The 22,943-nt window shown below is 39.6% G+C and overlaps 1 protein-coding gene across 1 annotated transcript in view; it reads right to left on the reverse strand.

The window, feature by feature from the left end:
• Positions 1-400: 400 nt before the first annotated feature.
• The window catches only part of LOC306836854 (uncharacterized protein), an 83,452-nt gene continuing 60,909 nt past the window's right edge, over positions 401-22,943 (reverse strand). The window contains exons 36-69 of the mRNA XM_079364186.1: positions 22,643-22,696; positions 22,401-22,454; positions 19,831-19,875; positions 19,470-19,514; positions 17,945-18,052; positions 17,735-17,788; positions 17,603-17,656; positions 16,695-16,748; positions 16,393-16,500; positions 15,508-15,561; positions 15,283-15,390; positions 14,280-14,333; positions 14,097-14,150; positions 13,287-13,340; positions 13,138-13,191; positions 12,419-12,526; positions 12,202-12,255; positions 12,017-12,070; positions 11,825-11,878; positions 10,720-10,773; positions 10,361-10,414; positions 10,213-10,266; positions 9,948-10,001; positions 9,055-9,108; positions 8,196-8,249; positions 8,014-8,067; positions 7,389-7,406; positions 7,066-7,119; positions 6,869-6,931; positions 6,541-6,706; positions 4,845-4,954; positions 4,092-4,172; positions 3,629-3,811; positions 401-2,585 (exon numbers count right to left, since the gene is read on the reverse strand). Coding sequence (XP_079220312.1) covers positions 2,436-2,585; positions 3,629-3,811; positions 4,092-4,172; positions 4,845-4,954; positions 6,541-6,706; positions 6,869-6,931; positions 7,066-7,119; positions 7,389-7,406; positions 8,014-8,067; positions 8,196-8,249; positions 9,055-9,108; positions 9,948-10,001; positions 10,213-10,266; positions 10,361-10,414; positions 10,720-10,773; positions 11,825-11,878; positions 12,017-12,070; positions 12,202-12,255; positions 12,419-12,526; positions 13,138-13,191; positions 13,287-13,340; positions 14,097-14,150; positions 14,280-14,333; positions 15,283-15,390; positions 15,508-15,561; positions 16,393-16,500; positions 16,695-16,748; positions 17,603-17,656; positions 17,735-17,788; positions 17,945-18,052; positions 19,470-19,514; positions 19,831-19,875; positions 22,401-22,454; positions 22,643-22,696 — 2,427 coding nt within the window. The 3' untranslated portion in view covers positions 401-2,435. The remainder of the gene's footprint in view (positions 2,586-3,628; positions 3,812-4,091; positions 4,173-4,844; positions 4,955-6,540; positions 6,707-6,868; positions 6,932-7,065; positions 7,120-7,388; positions 7,407-8,013; positions 8,068-8,195; positions 8,250-9,054; positions 9,109-9,947; positions 10,002-10,212; positions 10,267-10,360; positions 10,415-10,719; positions 10,774-11,824; positions 11,879-12,016; positions 12,071-12,201; positions 12,256-12,418; positions 12,527-13,137; positions 13,192-13,286; positions 13,341-14,096; positions 14,151-14,279; positions 14,334-15,282; positions 15,391-15,507; positions 15,562-16,392; positions 16,501-16,694; positions 16,749-17,602; positions 17,657-17,734; positions 17,789-17,944; positions 18,053-19,469; positions 19,515-19,830; positions 19,876-22,400; positions 22,455-22,642; positions 22,697-22,943) is intronic.

Consider the following 22,943-nt stretch of genomic DNA (forward strand, 5'->3'; position numbering starts at 1 on the left):
TGTCCTCAATTATAGAATGTATCTTTTTTTTCTTTTCTAGAGCATCAAGTAAATATTAATGGTATTGAAATTACTTCCTGGACAATGGATATTGCCCGTAATGTCAATCTAAATGGGATTGATTTAAAGGGGAAATAAAGGTTTCTTCATTCATTATTTAATTGTAACTCCCAACTGCATTTCTTTACAACATTTAACCACTACTAAAACTCCTGCTGTACTATCAATTTTATTGCTAACATTGCTGCTATTAAACTACTCCCAAGACTACTGGAACAATAGTACACCACTTCTTGTGAACAGTCTGAAAGATTTGAACCACAGGACAGACTATCTGTACCTCTAAACTAGAACTAAAGATGACAAAATACACAGTCAGAACTTCATTATGTACCTCTTTTTAATTAAGCCAACACAACTTTTTGAACGAGTTGGAGGGATCACACAAGACATATGTCCAGCAAGTCATTTCATATATAAAAAAAGGACTTTTATAAAACACATAAACAATGATCTGTCTCAGCCAGCTAAGGAAAAATACAATGGAATGAAATGACAAATCTAAATCAGAGAAAGAAGTAAACCTTATACATTTACAACTAAGCCAGAATTGCAGACCTGTGCTTTAGATGCAGAACTTTAAATACAGCTTTTCCAGTTGAGATGTACATGTGTTCCCTGTTATGTAGCACTGGTATGATAAACTTCCAGGCCCTGTGGTTCTGTACAGCTAAGAGTGTAGTATATCTAAGTGAAAAGGTGTTGGTTTTCTAACTGCAAAGCTGCTGTTGTGTCTAAGCAGTAAGACTATAGTCTCATCACAAAGTCCCTGAGATCTCAGTCTTATGGTTCCCTACTACCTGCAGTGTACAGCACAGTGCTCATCAGTCACTGCTGATTGCATCTGGGCACAAACAACAGATGCTGACTGACTGCTGAAGAACTACAAGGCTTGCTTCTTTTCTCTTGAACCAAGCCCTTTTAAGATTGAATGAAGTAGAAATTCAGGTTGACAGCAGTAACTCAACGCTTAGTGGGGGGGCAAAGGTTTTTTTTCCCCACCAGGGCTCAGAAGAAACTCTGTAGAGCTTAGCCAAACTTCTTCATGTTCTTTAGCGTCCTGTCAAAGAAATCAAACGTGATGAAATATGTGCATCTGTAAGCTCTGGCTGCTTGACTTCTGTCTTTGGTTTTCCAAACATTAAGTATGCCACACAGCTAAGTAACATCTGCAGCTCTTGTGCAGGAAGATATTGAAGCAATACAGTACAACAAATACAACATTATACTTTCCCCCATATTTTAACCTCAGGTTTTTCATTTCATACTTTCTTAGCAACTTAATGTGTCTGGATTAAAAATGCTCAATTATTTCTCAAAACATCTGTTGTAGAAGCAAATGATTGTGAATAAGGACTCATGAATTATTAGTACATTTGGTTGGGACTATTTCAGCTGTGGAAAAATACAAGCTTGGTGTTGTACAGTAACCCGTATTTATAATGAGAGGATTGTATCTTTACACTAAAATAAACTAAATTGTGTGCATCCTGTTGTAAAGAATTGTTTTACATTTCTATGACAACAAAATCAATCTTTGGCATTGAAGATAGACATAGAAGACTAGATATACATCACACATTTGTTGGTAAAACTAACTTAATGGAGATTTTTGCCATCTTCAACATTCAACATGTCTTTTTTTAACACAAAAAAGATCTCCAAAAACTGCGCAAACAGCAGCACTGATGTATAATACCTGAGTTGTGAAAAATAAGAAAATATGAAATGTAAAAATAACCAAAAACAAGATATGAAGAACACAATTTTGTCTTGTATAAAAAAAGGGACAACAGCATACATTTGCATGATACAATATATCTGTCCTATACTATTGTTTCTTGAGATTTAAGGAAAAAATGGACTAGCACCTTGAGAGCAGTGATACATCTGAGTTCACGAACAGTAAAGAAGTTGTTCACTTCACTGGCCTGGTCATATACCGCCGATGACACGACACTAGCTGTGTCTCCATTAAAAAAACACATTGTTAAGAGGTCAGTTAGGACAGTCTAACTTTTATATACAGTACACTCTGAGAAAGCTATAACAGAACTCCAAAATACAAAATAAAAATACATTGTATATAAAAGGACAAAAACCAACCATATTTAAATTATTCAATACAAGATAAATGTCTCTGTAAACAAACTTTATGTCTCTGTGAGAAAAGCCTGGAAACGCTTGTGTCCTCTCAAATTCAGAAAAACAATGTCACTCAACTTGAGGAAACTTTACCCCAAAAGCAAGACGAATAGGGACGTCTTCAGAAATTGGAAAACAGATGTTTCAGCTGTCCTCTTGATGTCCGGGGTTCAAAACCAAGTTCTGTCCTGGACCTGGGAGTCCTTGCACAGCACAGCTGAATAACACATTTAGCTGAAACACACAGGTCCAATAGTGATGCCAAATGGGTGTGTGAAGTTTCCACCTTCCATTATGGCTACATCTCTCAGCGGGAGCAGCTGCAGGTCCTCGAACTCGTACACAGACTCCCGTGGTCCAGAAGGGCTCCCCTCTCCAGGCTGACGCATAGGAAACAGAGAGCATATTCTTCACATTTAGTCACTGGGACTCATCAGTCCCTTTATTTCTGTTTTTATGTCTGTAAAGCACTGGGAATTGCCTTGTGTCTGAACAGCGCTATATAAATAAACCTGCCTTGTCTTGCTTTTATGGCAGAATATTTTCCTTCAGTTTTGTATTAACAATGGCTTCTTTTTCCAGGGCTTCTTTTATATTTGTCCTTTGCTTAAATCCAAGATTTTTAAAGCTCAATCCCATAATGATACCCTGACCTTTAAATGATAGCTCTCCTAGTCAATTTCCACCAGGTCCTTGAATGTTGAGTTCTTCAATCCAATGTTAAAGAAACAATGAGCTCCACTCCTGCTCGAAATGATTTGACATTTATAAAGTATTACTCTAACTGGCCCTGACAAGCCAACATCAGGCCTGACATCAGCCAATGTCAGGCAGTCTGTGAGCATTGGTGGATCTCATATAGTATACTCTATATAGTACTCTCGTATAGTGCAGATGTCCTTTGCACTAATTGGCCCTGATCCGGAGCTTTTGGGACTATTCAGCTACATAAATCAATCTGATTGGCTATTGATCATTTTAACGTTTTTTTGATAAACAGGATTATTTCAATAAAAATCATATGACAGGTCAACACAGTAGTTAAAAGCTGCTTTATCATAACAACCTATCTGCAATTCAAGGATTTCCAAATGTTTTTTAAATTGTAAAGACAATCTACCACCACCTGCTGTGATGGAGAGTTATGTCCTCTCAAGCATGACTTTCAGGTAGCCTGTGCTCGAACGTCTACTTGGGGTGCCTGCGGTTTAAATGCTATACTGTACCTTGTGCAAACACTGTATATTCCTAAAAGTTATGAGAAGGTATCAAATCAATATCTTAAGGAAGTTTCAGTGGGTTAAATGTTTCAGACTTATCCTTTGCCAGCCAAGATTAGACCTCTCCAGAAATGAACACGCCAGCATGACCCCTACTCCCTTTCACTGCTCAAGAGAAACTATGAAGAAAACTTTGTACATACCACACAATGTTGAAGTGCTCCGAGGTAACTTTGCTTCCTCGTGTCAGTGAGGAATTTGACGTCTCTTTCGGTCTCGCCCAGTCTTTGTCCTGGATGGCAGGAGTAAGTCACCTTCTGGATGGCAGAGCTACTGTGCAGCCTCAGGAAACGCATCTGGACCACATTAGCACCGGGATAGTAAAACTAATAAAGAAATGAGAAAGTCATGTGTCAGCTGCTTCGTGTTGATTCATATTTGTAAAAACAAACAAAAAAGGAATAAAAAGGGACACTCAAAGCTATTAATGCGTATTAGCTGATGTTTTAATGATACAGTTACAGTCTCAATATGTTAGGGATAGATTTCATCTCCTTACTGTCTAATGAAAGCTCTTTTGATTAATATTCTACGCCTGTTTCAGATAACATCTAATATATGGGTGAAATGTCTGTTTTTGTTCTTCCTTTCAGAAAGATAGCTCACCTGAAACCCCTGCTCCAGCCTGCTGAGCCACTGAAAACTTCCCTCATCAGTGAACTCTTCCATCCAGGCTTTCATTGGCAACTGCAAAGGAATACAATTAAAAATCTGAATACAAGTCCATGCAAGTGCTTTCATAAAATACACTTGTGAAGGTCAGCGATGTCTAGACAGCTGTGCTGATGAACTCTGGATTAGCATTCTGCTCAGGCAAAGACCAAAGGTAAATTAGATACTGAGCTGAGCGATGCATTCACTTCATGCTACCCAGGAGCAGTACACATATGCTGCGTATTGTAAAGTGTGAGGTGAGAGCGAGAGCAGGCTTTGTTTTTATTCAGACTGCAGTTCAGAGTAATGAGAGAATAAATCTGTGTCCTGATTGTCTTGATTTGCTTTGGATGAATGTTGTGTCTTATTTAGCCACATTGTTTTGCTCCTTTCCACAGGGAGCCTCATTATTCATTCACGAGGCCGAACCCTCCTGATTACTTTCTCCTTTTATACAGAGAAAAACAGAAATTACAGTCACAAACTAAATCAGCATTACTAATTTATTCCAATCAAATAAAGTGAAAAGCAAAGGTCATGACCTGTTTTCAATGTTTAGGATCTTTTAATTCAACTTAATAACTAAGCTAACTGCCATTCACCAAATTGAAATTCATTCTGAATTCATTATACTTGAAGTTAGCAAGTGCATCATTGATCTAGGGGGAGAATTTCCTGTCCCCTTCTCTGCTGATGTCTTCACACCTGTGAGTCTCGAGGATGGAGGCAGGTCTGTTTGGATGTGGAGGAGAAGCTGCAGTAAGCCAGCAGAGCGTCGGCTGGGCTGCCCTGGTTTGGGTCAATGTAATACATTCCTGCAGAGAAAAGTCAGCAAGAGCTCAATGAGGTCGGCAGGGACGAAAGTGGTGTGATCAACATTTACAAACACACCAGAGAAATACTGGAGGAGAGAACGTCAACTACTATTTAAGTATAGAAACAAGAAAGTGATGATCATACTATCAACTGCTGAGTACACTGAAGAACAAAGAAAATGAAGATCCCGTTAAAGTGTTTATGAAGTAAATGTTACCGAGAGGAATTCTCTTAAATTTGTAGCAGTTTTTTTTAAGACTGTTAAACTTGATTTGACATTTGAAAACAAATCAGTGAATGAAAAAATGACTGTAAGATACTAATAGAATAAGCAGTTATTTTCAGACAGGAGCCATCTATCCATGTGATTAAGAATGACTCTGAAAAAATAAACATATCTGGTTTTATTGTCTGCTGTTGTTCAGCGCTGATTAACATTTGACACCAGCCCAGCTAAGTGGCCATTAAACCTTCACAGTGCCCCTGAGACAGTTCAGCTAAAGTGCAGCTCTACGTCTGCTCACTGAGTCCATAGAGACACAATAAACATGGACATTAAAGGAAGGCTCTCGTTCTCACCCATGAGAGAATCACACATAAATCACACAAATGAGTACATAGGTTATGCTATTGTTTGGAAGTAAAGGCATCTGAGGAGCTAGTATCATGAAATAACACAGAGTAAAGGAAAAAGAAAAAGGAGGGAGTTAAACAAACCTACCATGAAGATAATAGTGTAACATTAAAGAAGCTTCAGCTTCCTCTTCCATGAAAGACACACACCAAAAACATTCATGTTTTGCTGTCATTATTAATGACTGGCATGTTACAAACAGAAATGCAGAATTTGAATGACACAAATATGCTGAGCCATCCTGCTCCACCCTGTTTGTCTCAGTTCTTCAACCCTCCCTCCCTTACCTTCCTCTCATTTATTCCCCCTCCTTCCTGTTGCCTTTATATCGTCTAATTCTAGGCACGGTCTGGGCTGTGATCAGCTCAGGCAGAATTACGCTTGAGACTGAACCCCCATCCTGAGTCTTCCTCTGCCCTGCAGTCAGTCCAGCCTTCAAGACCAGCCAACTAACAGCATCCTCCTCCATCATAATCATTACAATATATTCATGTGTCACATCTATCATTAAATATCTAAAATGCGTATGGTTGTGACGTGGTCTTTTAAATAAATCTCTGGATTTCTTATCTTGTCAGTTTAAGTATTCGAACTCAAAGCACTGAATACTAAAAAACAGAGACATCTGCAAAGTAACTAAGGGAACAGTACATGCATTATAAAACATGTCTCAAAACACATTGTTGATGTTTTAAACTGAACCCTGACCTGTCAGAGTTTTTACACGTTGTACAAGTGTTTACAAGTTAAAGGAGAGTTTATGCCTGAAGCTTTCTATCATTAACACTTGATAAGTTTGATACGCTACTTTCAAACAATCTGAAAAGTTCTCAAACTGATTGATATAAGATGGGACAGCTAGAATTACTTTCAATAACTGTGTAATCATGATGCATGCTGGGTGTTTTTGTCTCCATCATTCTTCAGTGAAGATGAGCTGCAGTGACTGACCGCTGCTGTAATCCGGGTGACAGAACCAGAGCTCCAGACACGTGGTTGCAGGATGCTCCTTACTGCCATCAGGAGGATCCAACAGCAGCCGAAGCTCATGCTGCAGAGAGTCCATCAGGGTCTGGATCAGAGGGTAGTTGGGCTTATCGGACAAATACATCAGGTCCTGGACAAGGAAAGAGAATAAAAACACACAAACAACCTTGAGTGAAAAATCGGTTTAGTTCACGTCTGTTCAAACAGACTTCAAATACCTCCATGGTACAGTAAATGCTTTTATGGTTGTACATGATGCTTTCCTAGGACACTGAAAAAATAAATAACCGACCTTAATTTGAGACAAAGTCATGTTCAGTGACTCTCCTGGAGGTCCAGGGACCCCAGGTGGACCCTAAAACACCAAGAAGATTCACACATCAGTTACACAGAGAACACATATAAACAGTTGGCACGTTAACTTCTTCATAGTTATTTATTCTCGTAGTTTCTCGTTCATCTGCTGGAGAATTACTCTTTGGTACTCACTGGGAGCCCCCTCCTGCCGGGAAAACCAGGCAAGCCTTGGTAGCCTTTCAAACCCTGCAGGGAGGTGATAAGCACAACATGAATCACATACATGCATGTGTTCTAGATCTTGAATGCATACCATTGTAAATAAAACACATTGATATAGATAGAGAGAAAACTGCTGCAAAATCCCATTATGATTATATGTGCCATCAAGACAACGCAGAGCAATCTTATTTCAAAAGAATCCTCTGGGGCCTTTCCTTAAGATAACTGTGAGAAAAGAGCTGACGAGACTTTGATCTGCCAGGACAAGAAAGCAGGAGAGGGTGATATCATACCTTTAATCCAAACAAACCCTGAAACAGAGCAGAGGACAGGAGATGAAAGAGCATTAGTATGATTGTATTCTGTGAAGTGGATTTATGAACGACGAGCCGCTTTTATTTGCTGCATTAAGAACCTTATCAGCCATAACTCACAGATTTCATAACCTTAGTCATTAGATTTTTTGCCCCTTAAGACACAGTCAGTTGAACAGAATCACTATGTGCTGCTGAACTGTGAATGATTCAACAGTCTGGGAGCCGCAGAACAGAAGACTCTGCTGACGGAGAACAGTCAGCAGCACTCTACAGGAAGCTCTGAGTTATTATGTAAAAACGGAAAAACACTTCCATCACATTTTCTACAGTTGCTCTTTCTCCATTTTTCAGATAGGATGGGAGACAAGAATCTGAGTGGCAGCTGAAAGGCTTGAATTCAAAACGCAAAATGTTCCAGATAAAAAGTAATAAATGAACAGCATGAACACACTTTAATACCAAAAGAAGCAAAGCCATTTTCATATAAGAAGGCGGAAAAACAAACAAGATAAAAGACAAAGCCAAAAACAATCTATCACTAATCCACTGATGAACTAAGTTTGAGAATAGTAACACAGTCAGCTCAAACAGTGACGCTTACAGGCAGGCCTGGCATTCCTGGTGTACCCCTCGGCCCTGACGGACCAATGTTTCCCTAAAAGTAGAGAAGAACAGAGAAATGTAAACATTTGAATACTTCTGATGTTAAAACAGTAATATTTCAAGCTTCAAAACACAAGACAGAAAATTAAGACGACATAACTACAATATTAATTGGTGTACCTGATCTCCCTTCCGGCCGAGTGGACCTGGAAGTCCATCATGACCACGAATACCCTGAACAACAAAGAGTTATCGTTTTAACACATGGAAATGTTTTTCTACTCACAGCTAAACTGGAACAAACATACATCACATGTAAACATATCTAAGCAATGCATGCTGCCTTCAGGCTGCATTACTTTTTGTAAAATGTCTTAAGAAAGCACTTCTTGTAAATTGATGCTATAATATAAATATTGATAAATTAATTACTAACCTAACCCTAACCCTTACAAGAAGTGACATGATAGTTTTAGATATGTGAAAGCATTTGAAAGATGTTCCTCTATTCATGTTTCCTTTAAGTGAATCTAAACTGATTTAAAAAAGTTCATTTCCTCCCACTGGAGCACTTTTAAAAAACAACACACCAGTGAATAGAAAGAAGGACTTGCACAAGCCTCCACTGTCAGAGTGACTGGCCTGTGCTTGAACCACTGAGCTCATCTGTGAATTAGGATGGTCGTGCTAAATCCTGATGATGGGTAGCCTTCACTGAATGTTGTCTTTAATAATGTTTTAAGTTACACCTGATTTTTATCCTTAAACATTTTACACCGAGTGTGTCGTCGTCGACACGTTTGCGCAGACGCGCTTTGGATCACCTTCATTATGTGAGTGTTTGTGCAATTTCAGGTTTCTAAAAGCTGAGACTCCGCTTTACAACCTACCAGCTACCATATTGAAATTTGTCATATTGCACAAACACTCACATGATTACGGCGATCCAAAGTGCGCCTGTGCAAACGTGTCCTCAGCGACACACTCAGTTTAAAAGGGTTCACAACATAAAGGCTAAGAAATCCTCTACAGCTCTTACCTTTGTGCCATCAGATCCAGCTGGTCCAGGCAGTCCCATGTCTCCTTTCTCCCCCTAAAGAAACACAAAAAACATGTAAATCTGCACATCTCTTGTGTTGTATTTTTGTGTAACTCTGAAAAGATCTATCTATCTAGATGTATTTTGGTTTGATAGGCGAGAATGTTATCAAGAAAAAAGACTGGTATCCTAATAAGTTACTGCTCATTGATTCCAAAAAAATCCATAACAAGGAGACGGTATAAAACTGAACCCCCCGGCCTCAATGAATGGATGGAAATAATAACAGAAACATATGAAATGGAAAAGATGACTAATCCTCTAAGACTTAAAGTAGCAACCTTTGGGATGACGCTATCTTCTTGTGACTCTTTCCAACATTAATGGACTTTAAAGTGGATATACTGTATATTATCATTCTTTTCAAACTAGTGCCCCCACTGCGTTGTACTTCTTTTTTGCGTCTTGGTTCTTTCATGCTGTTTGTTTTTCTTTAAAACTGTGAAATTTGACTGAATAAAGTAAAACAACAAAAAACACACAATAAGACAGAGAAGTTCTGCACATGTCTGAACAGAGACCTGCTGTAACCATCAGAGGGGCCTGCAAGTCAAAAATACATCTGCATGCATGTGTGTGTATTCAATATGTACTATAGCGTATATCCACATCTGTTTATGTGCCATATATGATAATCCTCATTTGTTTTCGTTATTCAGAATTTAATAAATATGTCAAGTTATTTGATCCAACTTTCTATCCCTTCATGAACAAACGTGTTCACCCTCTTCCTTTGGTTGCAAACAGCCTTAAAGTACATTCAAATATTTAATGTGTAATGTTCAGGGGCAAACTGTCTGTCATCTGTGTCAGGGTTACATGTTCTTATTTACCTCTTTCCCCTTTTCACCTGCCTCCCCCGACTCTCCTTGTAAGCCGGGTGTTCCCTTGGAGACAAAAAAATAGTCCAATCAAAAAGAACACGTCAGTTCAAAGACAAATGAAACTTACTTTAATACTGAAAGGATTTTTTTTATTGATCTGTCTCCAGAAATGCTTGAAAATGATCACTACATGGACAACTTTAGAGCTAAAGTGCAGATGTGTTCAGCTATAAACATTTGAATGGATGTTTAATGACTTAATAAAATAACTTACGATGAGCCCTGGCCACCCAGGGATGCCAACCAGTCCCGTGTCTCCCTTTTCACCCTGAAAGATCAATCACACGCACATATTTTAGTCTCTTACATCATAATGAAATGTGAGCAGCTCAAAGCCTTAAACCTCTTTTCATGCCTCCCACCTTTGGTCCTCTGTCTCCCCTGGTCCCTCTGACTCCAGCCTTCCCCCGTTTCCCCTGAGGACAAGTTTGTCATGTTTTTCAATGAGAGGTGACACACGAGACAGTCTGATGTTTAATGTATGAAGCGGTACAGAGACAGTGGCTGTTTCTGGCCATGTCCTTTTCATTCCATGCACATGCTCTACAGTATATTATCTGCAGGAAAGGTCGGTCCTCTTTTCAAGGTTAATCAAAGGCTCTCTCTAAGTTGTAAACATCAAAGAGCATGAAGATTAAAAACACAGATATTTACATTTTATTTATCACTTTGTGACTTTTCACCTATAAAGCCTCTACTAAAGAGAACTAAAAGCTTTTACCCTCCGTCCAACGTGGCCCGTCTTCCCTGGTGATCCACTCTCTCCATCATCTCCCTTCACAAGTCAAACACAAACTGGTCACTTCAAATGGAATTGTTGAAACATAAAATATATATAAAGACACAGTTAATAAGGGCAAACTCATTCACACATTTAAAATCGCGCATGAATATCTGTGTCAGTAATCAAATTTCGTTAGAGCACGTAAAACTATAACACGATGACCCCTCTTGGTAAGGAAATGTAACTGATAAGTTGACCACACGTTTAAGATATTGAACCCCATTTAGAAATTGTAAGCATGCTATTAAAAGCACTTGTCGCAAAGTGCTTTGGGGCATGTCCTACTTAATTTTGTTCATTATGTTTTACACAAACTGGGCACTCAGAGCTTGGATTAAATGTCTCGATCATACCCAAGTGTGCTTTGGGGGTAACACAACTCGAATCAATCAGAGTGTGAGCTGTCGTTCCCCTTTAAGAGGAATCTGTGTGCCTGCAGGCTGGAACATTGTCATTTACATAGACTTCACTTGTTATACTTTTAAAAACCAAACTGTGACCAGCTCATTTAACTTCTCTGCTTTCATTTGTCCCCTGAGCACACGGACCATACACAGGAACACCGCGTGAGATGTGTTGATGAGGAATTTCAGTTTTAATTATTTAGCTTCCTTCAAAAATCAGAAACAACTAGCACCTCGTTGAATGAAGCTCCAGACCAGGTTTAAAGTGGTCTCAGACACAGAGGATTCAAGTTTCCTTAAGATAGGAATTTACTACCTTTGTGAACATTGTTGAAAATACGCTCCTTTCTTTCTTGTAAGGAGGAGGATAATCAAATCAATGACAGGCTTTTGTCCTGCAGGACTGAAGAACAGCACTTTTAAGAGAGCCAAGAAAAAACTATTAGAAGCTCACTAACTGGTTTCTTTCGAGAGAATCAAATTCAATAAAAAGCTACTAGAGGAATTTTGATGTTACCATCTGAAACATGGTATAAAGAGTGCATCTAACAAAATAATGAACTATTCCCTTACCACTCTAAATGTTTCAATGACTAAATTCAAAACTATTTTTACCTTTAAATTGTCAAAAATCTTACCTTCTCTCCTTTCGTGCCCTCCTTCCCCTCAAGTCCTGGTCTTCCATACGCCCCCTTCAAAGCAGTTACAATTTTTCATTTTGATTTTTCTGAATGTTTTTTTTCATAAATTATACTCACTACCAAACAAACGCTAAAATGATCATGAAACTGCTGGAGGAAAATCATTTCATCATCCACTGCTAGACTTACTGGTGCCCCTGTAGGACCTGCAGCACCCCGGGGTCCTAACTCTCCTGGAGGCCCCTACCAAAGATGACAAGCCAAAAATAAATTATTCAGGGAGGTGTTTCAGGAATAAAAAGCAATCTTCAGAAATGTAATTCATAGGACAAATAGAACAGATCAAAACTGCTTAGTAGTGCTTTAGTTTTCACCTCTAACCCCGGAAGACCAGGAGGACCTTGGATTCCTGGAAGACCGTCTTCCCCCTGCACATGAAATTCACGATATTGAGCTAGTTTTATGGATTGTTCTGTACAGCGTGTACACATTGTAAATCTCAAATGTACTAATGAAGAAGGTAGAAACATGCACTCTGAGAATGGATTAATGCCAAACAATCGACACATGGAACATGGAAACCTCACAAACCTGCTCCCCTTGTGGACCTGGATCTCCTGGGTCTCCCTTCTGCCCTTGGGGGCCTGGTTCCCCTTTAGCTCCATCGTCTCCCTGAGGTCCAACTTGTCCCACTGCACCCTTCAAGGCAGTGATTGAGAATATTCAATACAATAAACCGGATGAGAATGAAGCAGTCCGGTATTTGTATTCTTCTTCCTCTTTATTTGACAGGACAGCTTGATAGAGACAGAAAATGTGGGCAGATAGAGTGGGCGATAAAATGCACTCAATAGGACCAGGAGTCCATCTGGCTATAAAGGAGCTCATCACGTCGAGATATTAACTCTCTGTAAAAGACCTCAGATGAATGCTCTTAATGATCATTCTCCCTTTTAAATGAAATAAATTCAGTCCATCCAATAGTTCTCAAATATGTTTGTTTCATCATCAGGCCTTTAGTGGTTTAAGGTGACAAGGCAAACCTTGTTTTCACTCAGAAGACGTGCACCACACTACTTTAACTATTTAAATGTAACTATGTCATTAGCTAGATGATCTCTTAATTAATTAACCAGTGTAAAAGAACATAGAGGAAATCATGTATTTAACCATGTTTGACTGGCTGCACTGCAGGAGCAGAACTTGACACTAAAGCTGAATACTGCAAACGTAGTACAACAACTACAGCAGGAAGAGGAAACTGTCGAATGCAGGATAAGGTCAATTAAGTTTGGTGTTTGGATACGTACAGGTGGTCCCAGCCCTCCAGCGTCCCCTCGGACACCTCTTGCACCAGATATTCCCTTTAAACAAAACAAACAGAGAGCAAAGACATGACTTTCCTCATGCAGCTGGGCCGTCCATCATGTACAAAATCTTTAATAGAATCAGAGTTTACCTGAGGGCCTTCTGACCCTGGAGGTCCAGTAATTCCAGCAGGGCCCGACTCCCCCTGGAGAGATTGGTACAAATCGTTCAAGTCTTTTCCTGACTTTAACTGAAGCAGACTTTATGCTTTCACTGATTTGATTCACACAGCACTGCAGGTGATAAACTCATGATGGGGAAAAATGATCATGGACAAGTATAGTGAGTGCCTTGTGTGGCAGGGGTCCGCTCTATCAGGGGATTACAGAGATCCAGTACTGATGAGTCCCCTATACTTCATGTCATGTTGTCCACATGAAAACCTGAATCAGGCTTTAACCTGACAAGGTCACAGTCATGACCTTGAGCACTCATATAGAGTGATAACATAAACGTTAACTCTGAGATGCTTTCATTTTGTTCACAGAGTAAGTCAGTATAATGTAAATTATTGTGTTGCTGTTGGTCAGATTTTTTTTTATTTGGTGGTCCAACAGGAAATCCTTTTTAAAACCTTCATTCTGAAACTTAAATGAGGTCTCGCTCCCTGAACTCAAACCAAAGCCAGCAAAGGTGCAACCTGGGAAAGATGTATTAATTAATATTATGGGGCATTCTTCAACCAAACAAGTCCATACTCATTTAACCCCAAAGTGACGTGTCATCTGTGGATTATTACTGTGGTTACGACTTTGTCATGTTACAAAAGACACCACCACCTGAATGAGGAAAAAGGAAGCTATAAGTGAAATATTTGTTGAAAATAATTTTGGATTCTGTTAAAATAATATGCAAAAGATCATCAGCATGTTCCAACAGCTTTTTACTTGGTCAATGTTACCTTCTGGCCCTGAGGTCCATCAGGCCCTGAGGGTCCCCGGGGGCCACTGACTCCCTAAAATATTCACAAAAATAATGAATATTGAAATTGGTGTAAAAATGCATGAAAACAGGTTTAAACAAACTGCAGCTGGCAGATAAAATCAATAAATATGAATCACTTACTGATTAAAAGAAAACTCACCTGTAACCCTCTGAGACCTGCAGGTCCCACTTCACCCATCAGACCTGGTTCACCCTGTTCAGGAGGATTAACATGTCGTCAGGAGCAGTTTTTAATCATCAGTCTAATGAACCAGCTCACATTCTATTCACGCTGTTCATTAACCGAAATCAATGAACTAGTCCGGAGGAGTCCTACATGTTCTGATTGATTTTAATTCTGCTAAAATGTCAAGACCTTGAATTTTACAAATATTACATGGTCTTTATTAAAACAAGCCACGCATTACGAACGATTACATGATCATATAGATGTTATTGATTTATAAATCTACATTCTAAGCACCTGTGTTGTACATCAAGACACAATAATAACGCGCATGTTAATGGTAAATTGACTTGAGCTTGCAAATTGCTTTCTATTCTTTGGACTAATCAAAGGTCATTTTACACGACGGGCCACACCTACACATTGACACACTGATGACAGAGGCTGTTCTGTGTCCATCAGTATGAATGAATGCATTCATAACCAATCACATACTGCTGCAACAGAGGGAACAATTTAGGATCAAGTGTCGCACCCAAGGAAATTTCGTAATGAGCTCGAACCCCCGACCTTTTGTCAGAGAGACGACCGACTCGATCATTTACTTGCTGCTTCCATGCACATTTGTTGTTGCTGCTGTTGTTTTTTTGGAAACGCACATTAGCTTGAAAGTTTTCTTTATCTGTATTTTTTATCATTTATAGTTTGTATATATTTTAAAATCTTTTTACAGTTAGTTTAAATCGTTGTTTCAGAGTTTTTTCGATTCTTCTGTAGGTTGCACATGGTCAAAAATTGACATTCTTAGTCAATGCTCTAATATTAAAACATTGCTCTTGAACAGCTGGACGTTCTAGTTTACACAAAGACAATTTGTGGAGGCTAATAAATACATATTTGGTGCTTCGGAGTACTTACTCAGGCAGAAAGGTGTAATTAAAAATCAAGCGCACACGTATCGTGAACCTTTGCTCACCATTAGTCCAATGTTGCCCTTCTCCCCCTTTGGGCCTCTTTCACCATTGTCTCCAAGCGCTCCCCAAGGACCTTCTCGACCAGATAAACCGAGAGGTCCCACCTGTCCCTGTAGGTGAAAACCCGGGTCTGATCAGCACCTGCAGGTCACTCAAAATCCCACCGACACAATAATCGTTCTGATTGCAGACAGGGAGAGGATGAACTTCAACAGGTCCACACTGACCTTATCTCCTGTGGGTCCAGTACCTCCCGCTTCACCAGGAAGCCCGATATCACCCTACGGAGGAATGAACAGTAGTCTTGAGTTGATTATGATAGGAATAAAACTACAGTGCAGTATTTTGGGTGGTATGCCAATAAATGTCTGCCATTGAACTTTATGAGAAGATGGGTACCATTAAGTTATTCAGTGGACAGTAAAGATCAAATTATTCTGCATTGCTCTGATTTTTGTCTTTGTTGTTTCGTCTAAAGAAAGGTTTTCCCTGAAGTCCAGATTGGAAAATTGTATTTTAATACCAATTAGTGCACAAAAAGGCAATTACACACTCTATTAGGACTCTCCTGGACTCCGTAATTGTTTTATTTTCTGATGCTTTAAAAAGGCAGGCACATTTCCAGGTTGTGGGACAGACATTACTGTGATAACTCAAGGTAAAACAGAAATTTCAAGCCCTGCCAGCTCTCTGCTCATTCTGTTGTCGTATAATGAACATTTGGAAAGCCTTACTGGAATCTGATTTAAGCGCTGCCATCATTGCATCATTGGGAACATTTAATTTCATGGTTAAGGTAACAGTGATTGTGTTTCTTTCTTCTTTTTTTTTCAACATATCTCATAAAGTACCTGAAAAAATTAGAGTCTGCCAATAGTCTGTAGTGCAAACAAGAAATAAAAAGATAGAACCAGCACATCTGTTCAACATAACAACACACTTTTTGGTTCATGCAATAAACAGACTGGAGGTAATGGTGATGTGATGACATCCTTATATTCTTCAGTGAATGGGAAAATCATCTCCCGTGTAGCTGCTCAGTCATTTATGAGGCAGCAGCCGAACACGCAAGTCTGTCATCATGTTTGTAAAAAGCAGGTGGATGCACGGACCTCTTTGCCTGCTGGTCCTGGTGGTCCCGGTAAGCCTTTTGGGCCCTCAAGACCTCTCTCTCCTGGGGGCCCTGGAGAACTTGGGCTACCACATGGCCCTATGTCCCCCTGCCAAACATAACAACATAAGGCGACAGGAGTCAGGTATTGACTGCAGGCTTTTCAATACATGTACATGGCTGGCTGTCAATAATTTCATTCCACCTGAGGCTGAAGATTGACATGGTCAACATGGCCTCACAATGTTCTTAACGAAACGACTTGATTTGTGATTTATAAAACCCTTAGGAAGGATGACTAACCTGGTCTCCTTTCTGTCCAGGTGGGCCTTCACTTCCTGATTGCCCATGCAGACCCTGATAGAGGACATCATTGGAAAAAGGTAAACAGTTAATGAACTTGAGCTTGTACAGTGTATTTCTAGTCTTCTGACTACACAAAGAACTAGAACACTGCATGCCACACCTAAACATTCATACACTCATGGTAGAGGCTGCTACTGAATGTAAAGGAACCAGAAGAAGAAACTCATCCCATTCATATATGTACGCTGCTGTCCAAGCAGTAGGAACAATTCAGGGACACAAAGACACAGCAGACATGTTGCAGCAGGACCTGGGGACCACTTTAACTGGTCACTGTGCACTGCACTTTGCTTTCTATGTCAGTGTTTGGTTTTAATATTCTGTGTTATATTATGCTGTTATCAGAGTCTGATGCTTTTATCTCCTATAAGGTGACCTTGGGTGGCTTGAAAGCTGCCATCCAATAAAATGTATTATTATCTAAACTTCTAGTTGAGAGATGACAAAATCTATTAACTGAGCCCCAGCCAAACATTGTGCAGATGGATAATCAAGTAAAGTGTGAGCTTAGTACCCCAGTTAAGATCATTTAACCAACAGTGGCACTCAAACACTGAGGGAGTTCTGGGGGAGAAGGAAAAGTATTGCAAGAAACTGCTGTTTTGTACTCTAAAAAACAATGTTACTCCTTTGAGTCTATTTTTACATCAACTATGTAATTGATTTATCTTCATCTTCACGTTTCGGCCATAAAGCCCTTTAGATAGACAGTAAATTTATTTTCATTTCCTTAATAATTAACTATGAGCTTAATGTTTACAGGACACTGCTTGAAAAAAAAACAAGCTTTTTGTTTAGTTGATTTAAGTATTGTATTCTTTGCTCTACTATAAATTGAAACCTACCTGTTGTCCATCTGGTCCTATGGGACCAGCATCGCCAGGTGGACCGGGTAAACCCTGAAAGTAATGTAAATAAAGGCTTCACATACAGTAATAGACATTACATGCTTACACTGTCTACGCACTTTAGGTTACCTTTTGTCCTCGTTCACCTGCTGCTCCTAATAACCCATCAGCACCCCGTGGGCCCTGAGGACAAACGTTAACATGTTCTGGGTTTGTATGTTATGAAAGGTCAACAACATGTACAGAAAATGTGTGCACATGAAAAAAAAAACTTCATGTATTTCATGGAATCTAGAATATGGTTACAAGAGCAGCAGTGAATTGTAGGTACCCACTCACTGGGATTCCTGCTGGCCCCTGGGGCCCCTGAAGTCCTGGGAGGCCTGGACTTCCTCTGGGTCCAGGCTTTCCTGCTGCCCCATTAGACCCTGGGAGACCCTGAGGGCCCTAAAGACCAAGACAGAAAGCAGTTTTCAAATAATCTAATGAATCTAATTTCCATGTTCATGTTAGAGGTCATTTGGATTCTCCGACGCATTAAATCAAATCGACTCTCACATGGATGTCATCTTTAATCTTGTATTTTGGCAGGTTGGATGTTTTTTATGCTTCAGTGTGTTATTGCTTTGTCGGTCTTCCATTTGTCACTCATTTGATCGAATCCAATTTTATGTAATGAGATGATGACGACTGCTGTATACGTGTTTCCCAGATCATTGGTCAATACAGAAAATCCTGTCAAAGCATGACAGCTGCCATGTGCTCAGTTTCTGAGGATTGTTTTATTGACTGTGGGTAATACTTTATCCAAAGGGATCAATAATTACAATAATTTAAATCACCTTTTAAAAGTCAATCAGTGGGTACTTGACCAAATCAAAATTGACTGAAAACACTCCCAGATAAAAGGATGTAAACTTGGTGCTCTCAAAAAAGGACCCAAGACATTAAAACAATTCAACAGACTCCTTTAAACAGGCAGAATCAACAGAAAACACAGAGCACACTAATGACTCTGTGTTGTCAGACCAAACCGTTCTGGGAGTTTTTGAAGCGGCACTATCCACCAGGTAGTTCACCAAGAACCACAAACCATGGGGACTGTTTTTCTATCTGCATTTAAATCACCATGGTGATGGCTGACATGACAATGTGATGGAGGTCAAGTGTTCATTATGTGTGACTGCGTTTATAAATATACCTGAGTTTTTATCCCTCCCCCAACTGTAATTCCCCCATTTCCCTTACCCTACTTTATGTCTGTTCTCACTTTAAATATGTAATTACCACCTGGTGTATAAATAAATATAAAGATATGCAAGCTTTGATGAGTCACATTGTTTTTTCTATTTTTAATGGTTTTGACATCTTTTACCGACTGTCATTTACTGTTACCTGCGGTTGTTCACAGCAGGAGTTAAACATAGCTTTTGATGGTTCTGGATTGGTTCGTGTTCGACCAATCAACGTACACTGGCGTATGAACCAATCACCGTGCACTTGCGCCACTCGAAGTCCCTCTTGCTGAAGCAGGAGCTTAAAAGTGTCCTCTACACAGGGATGTAGGAACTAAAATAGTTCATGGGAATCAGTACAGAAGCCGTACTTGCAGAGTGGACGAGCGCTTGTGAACAGAGTGAACATACAGAACGTTGCATTATTTGCATAGGTTTGGAACACAATGACACAATTTTCTTTTCACAGGTCGCCTAACCAAACCAGGGAAAAAAAGAATAGTAGTAAATGTATGTGTGTCCATCACATGCCACTCTACTACAAACATGAGAGTCTGTAACACAGATCGATGAGCCTTTGTGCTACCTGACAGACATCAAGACACAGGGTGTTAACCATTAGAACTTACTGCTGGGCCTTGTATCCCTGTTGAGCCTTCGTCTCCATGCCGACCCTGTACATCAGAGGTGAGACAGATCAGTGAAAGATACCGTCTCATGGCTCTCCCATTTTTCCAGTGAAATCCTTCAAACCGTCTCATTTAGCCGACTGGAGTCAGTCTTTAGTGCATTGTTATGTTGAACAATAGGTTTTCTAGGTAGGATTTTAAATCAGTATTTCTTCACAAATGGCTGTGACACTGAAATATAAATACATGATATAAAAGCAGCATTATAATTGAGGTCCAACAACAACATTTGGGGGGCGCTAATGATTTAGAGCGCTCTAATTTAGACAGTCTCTCTCCTGTTTAGTTTGGGTTCTCTCACCTGAAATCCCCGGGGTCCCTTCTCTCCTGCAGGACCTGGCAGACCCTTAAAAAAGGAAAAACAGACAAGTCACAACGTGATTATCACACACCCACAGTTCACACTTTTGTCTGAGCACTGTGTGAAAAACTAAAAAAAAAAAAAAAAGATTTCAGGTTGAGGCGTTCTAATATCTGTGCCCTCGTCTCTCTGAACATTTCCAGAACCTGATAAAAAACTGTTCTTGGTCAAAGGACAAACTGATAAGAGAAAAAGAATAAAAAACAAGAAAATAAAAAAGCAAGTGATCATATTGGGTCAGAAAATACTGTTTTAATAAAGTTTGAACTCGATGAGCGTCTTCTCCAGTGGGAAAGGTTTGCCGTCCTTTTTCCGTATTGTGAATCTTAAAAAATCCATCCATCCATTTTCTACTGTTTTTCCGGGCCGGGTCTCGGGAGCAGCAGTGTAAGCAGAGACGCCCAGACTTCCCTCTCCCCAGACACCTCCTCCAGCTCTTCCGGTGGGACCCCGTGGTGTTCCCCGGCTAGATTTTAGATTTATACCTGGCTTTTAAACCTATAATACCCGTCAAGTAAGTGAGTGTTTTGTAACAGACAGTATTGATCATGTGCTGCAAAATAGAGGGGGAATCAGTCATCCTGATTTTAAACCTGACTGTAACCAGTTCTGAAGATACTCTTTTGGTTTTGCATGACGTTTACTGGTCCAGCCAGTTTGAATTTAGAGCTTTTTATCCAAGATGAGCTGAAAAAGAATCCAACGAGCTACGTGAAGTGGCATTTCTGAGTCCAGGGATGGTTTAGGTGTCAGTTACCTAGCGTTAGATGTTTTGGTTTAATTAATTAAACTGACTCACTGGTTTTATGGCCTCTTACAAAAACTTGTTTTTAAGCTATATAGTGGTAACTTCTGTTTCAGCAGGTCCATGAGGGATGTATTTCAAGACGTTCAAAAGAAAATCACAGGTTTAAAAATGTGACTATTGGACAAAAGATTCTCCCCAGACTACATGTTCAATTTTCTCTCATCCTCTTTGGGACTGAAATATAGACTTTTCTTTAGTTAAGTGTACAACTACTTATCTGTCTCTTTTGTTAAAGCATTTGTTTTCAGCTTTTCTACACTTTTAGGCATGTGGACAACAGCATTCAGTTTGCAGCTGTATACAGAGTTTGGTGAATACACATCCTCAGCGGTTCATCACTTCACTCCATGACAGATTGATGGATTTCACCACAACGAGTGGCGTCCATGCGAGTGTGCAAAAGATGTGTTTAATGGCTCTGCAGGGAGTACTGTTGACAAGATGCTAACTTCAGAAAGCAGTTCCATCTCCGTCCCTGACAGTACGACTCTTTGGACATAAGATGGATTTTCTTATTCCCAAATGTAACCAACCAAAAGAACAGGATTGATTTATGGGGTGGCAAAAGTTTCAAGACTTTCCAAGAAGGTTAACTGCTTCTTTTTTTGTATCTGTTAAGATGAGTAAACAACAAGTGCAAAATGATTTGTAAACTTATTAAAATAACTAATAAAAGTAAATTCTTTGGATAGAGGTTTGAGTGTACTTACATGTGTGTTTTTACAGGACAATAAACACCAAACTATTCACTGCATGGGTTTAACACTTAAAGTGTTAATGTGTTCTGTGTAAGATGCCTGCTGTGTTTTCTCATTAAAAAACCTCCTACCTTCACAGCTCCTCTCTTCACTCCCAATTAAAAAAAAAACATGACTACAGCATTATAATCATTCATTATACTGAACAAAACTTCTCACTGTTAAAGGTTTATTGCTTGTCTGCTCTGCAGTGAGATTTAAGATAAGTATAATGAATATATCCAGTGTTAAAAATGCTGTAACTTGTATTTAACTGGCTAGTTATATAAACCTTAAAACCAGGTATATAAGACAAACATGTAATACCCATGTTTCATCTAAAAATTTTGTTATATACTGTATAGGTGCATCCAATTACTGTGGGTGCAGCTGCCACCTTCACACAATCAACAATACAAAATTCAACCCCATCAACTGTGTATCACATGTTGTAATGAGTGACAGATCAGGCTGGCAGAAACACGTTTTTAAATCTTGCAAACAGCTGTCATGTATTTACCTAAATTAAATCTCTCCAACCATAGGAGGCCTTAGAGTTGACGTCTGTTGGCACTAGTTTTCTTGATGCACTAACAAAGCCTGCACAGTGGAATGGGTTTATAACATTTGGAATAAAAAGGCTTCGTCATTGAGGACGTCACCTGGCATCCTGGAAGGATGGGGGGATTGGAGCAATTTATTGGTCCTCTGTTTCTCTGCCATTAGATTTGCCACCAGTGGCCCCAAACAAAATAAATCATATCGGCCTGTGTGCCCACATAAACAGACTGCTCCCACACAGCAGCTGCACACTTCATTGGTTTACCTTTTATTTACCAAACCCTCCTCGATCCTATTATAGCTTCTGTCCAAGCCCTCAGCTCGACTCTCATACTCCCTTTATACAGGTCTCAGGGGTCACGAAATTGGAAATAGAAATAAAAAAATTACTTGTTGACACTTACTGCAGGTCCTGGCTTCCCAACAGGCCCAGGTAAACCTCGTACACCCGGCTCACCCTGACGCAGGAGAGAAAGAGGAGATGATGATTATTGAAAATGCATATTTTATTCCCTTATCTCCCCACTTTATCACTCTTGACTGTAATTTATAACTTGTTTGATGCTCTTCTCTACGTCTTCTTTAATCAATTCAATCATTTAAACAGCTTTGACATTAAAGGCTGCTGAGAGACAGAGGAAGTTACCCTTTCTCCAATGAACCCCGGAGGCCCACGCATGCCCAGGTTGCCCTGGATACCCTGTCAGTAGAGGGAACAACAGATAACACAACTACATTATTCATCCACTTATGTCACAATAACTAATCAATCATTTGACATTTGAAAAAGAGTTCTACAAATGTATATCTGTAGCATGGCTTACAAACTTCGGGTGGCATTATAAGTCTTTCACCATCAGGTTATCTACATTTATCAATCATTTCTTCTTCTCATTGTATTGACGGAGAAATCTTAAAATTAAATTTCAATAATCTATTCGCAGGAA

Source organism: Symphodus melops, assembly GCF_947650265.1.
Source record: "Symphodus melops genome assembly, chromosome: 16".
NCBI lineage: Eukaryota > Metazoa > Chordata > Actinopteri > Labriformes > Labridae > Symphodus > Symphodus melops.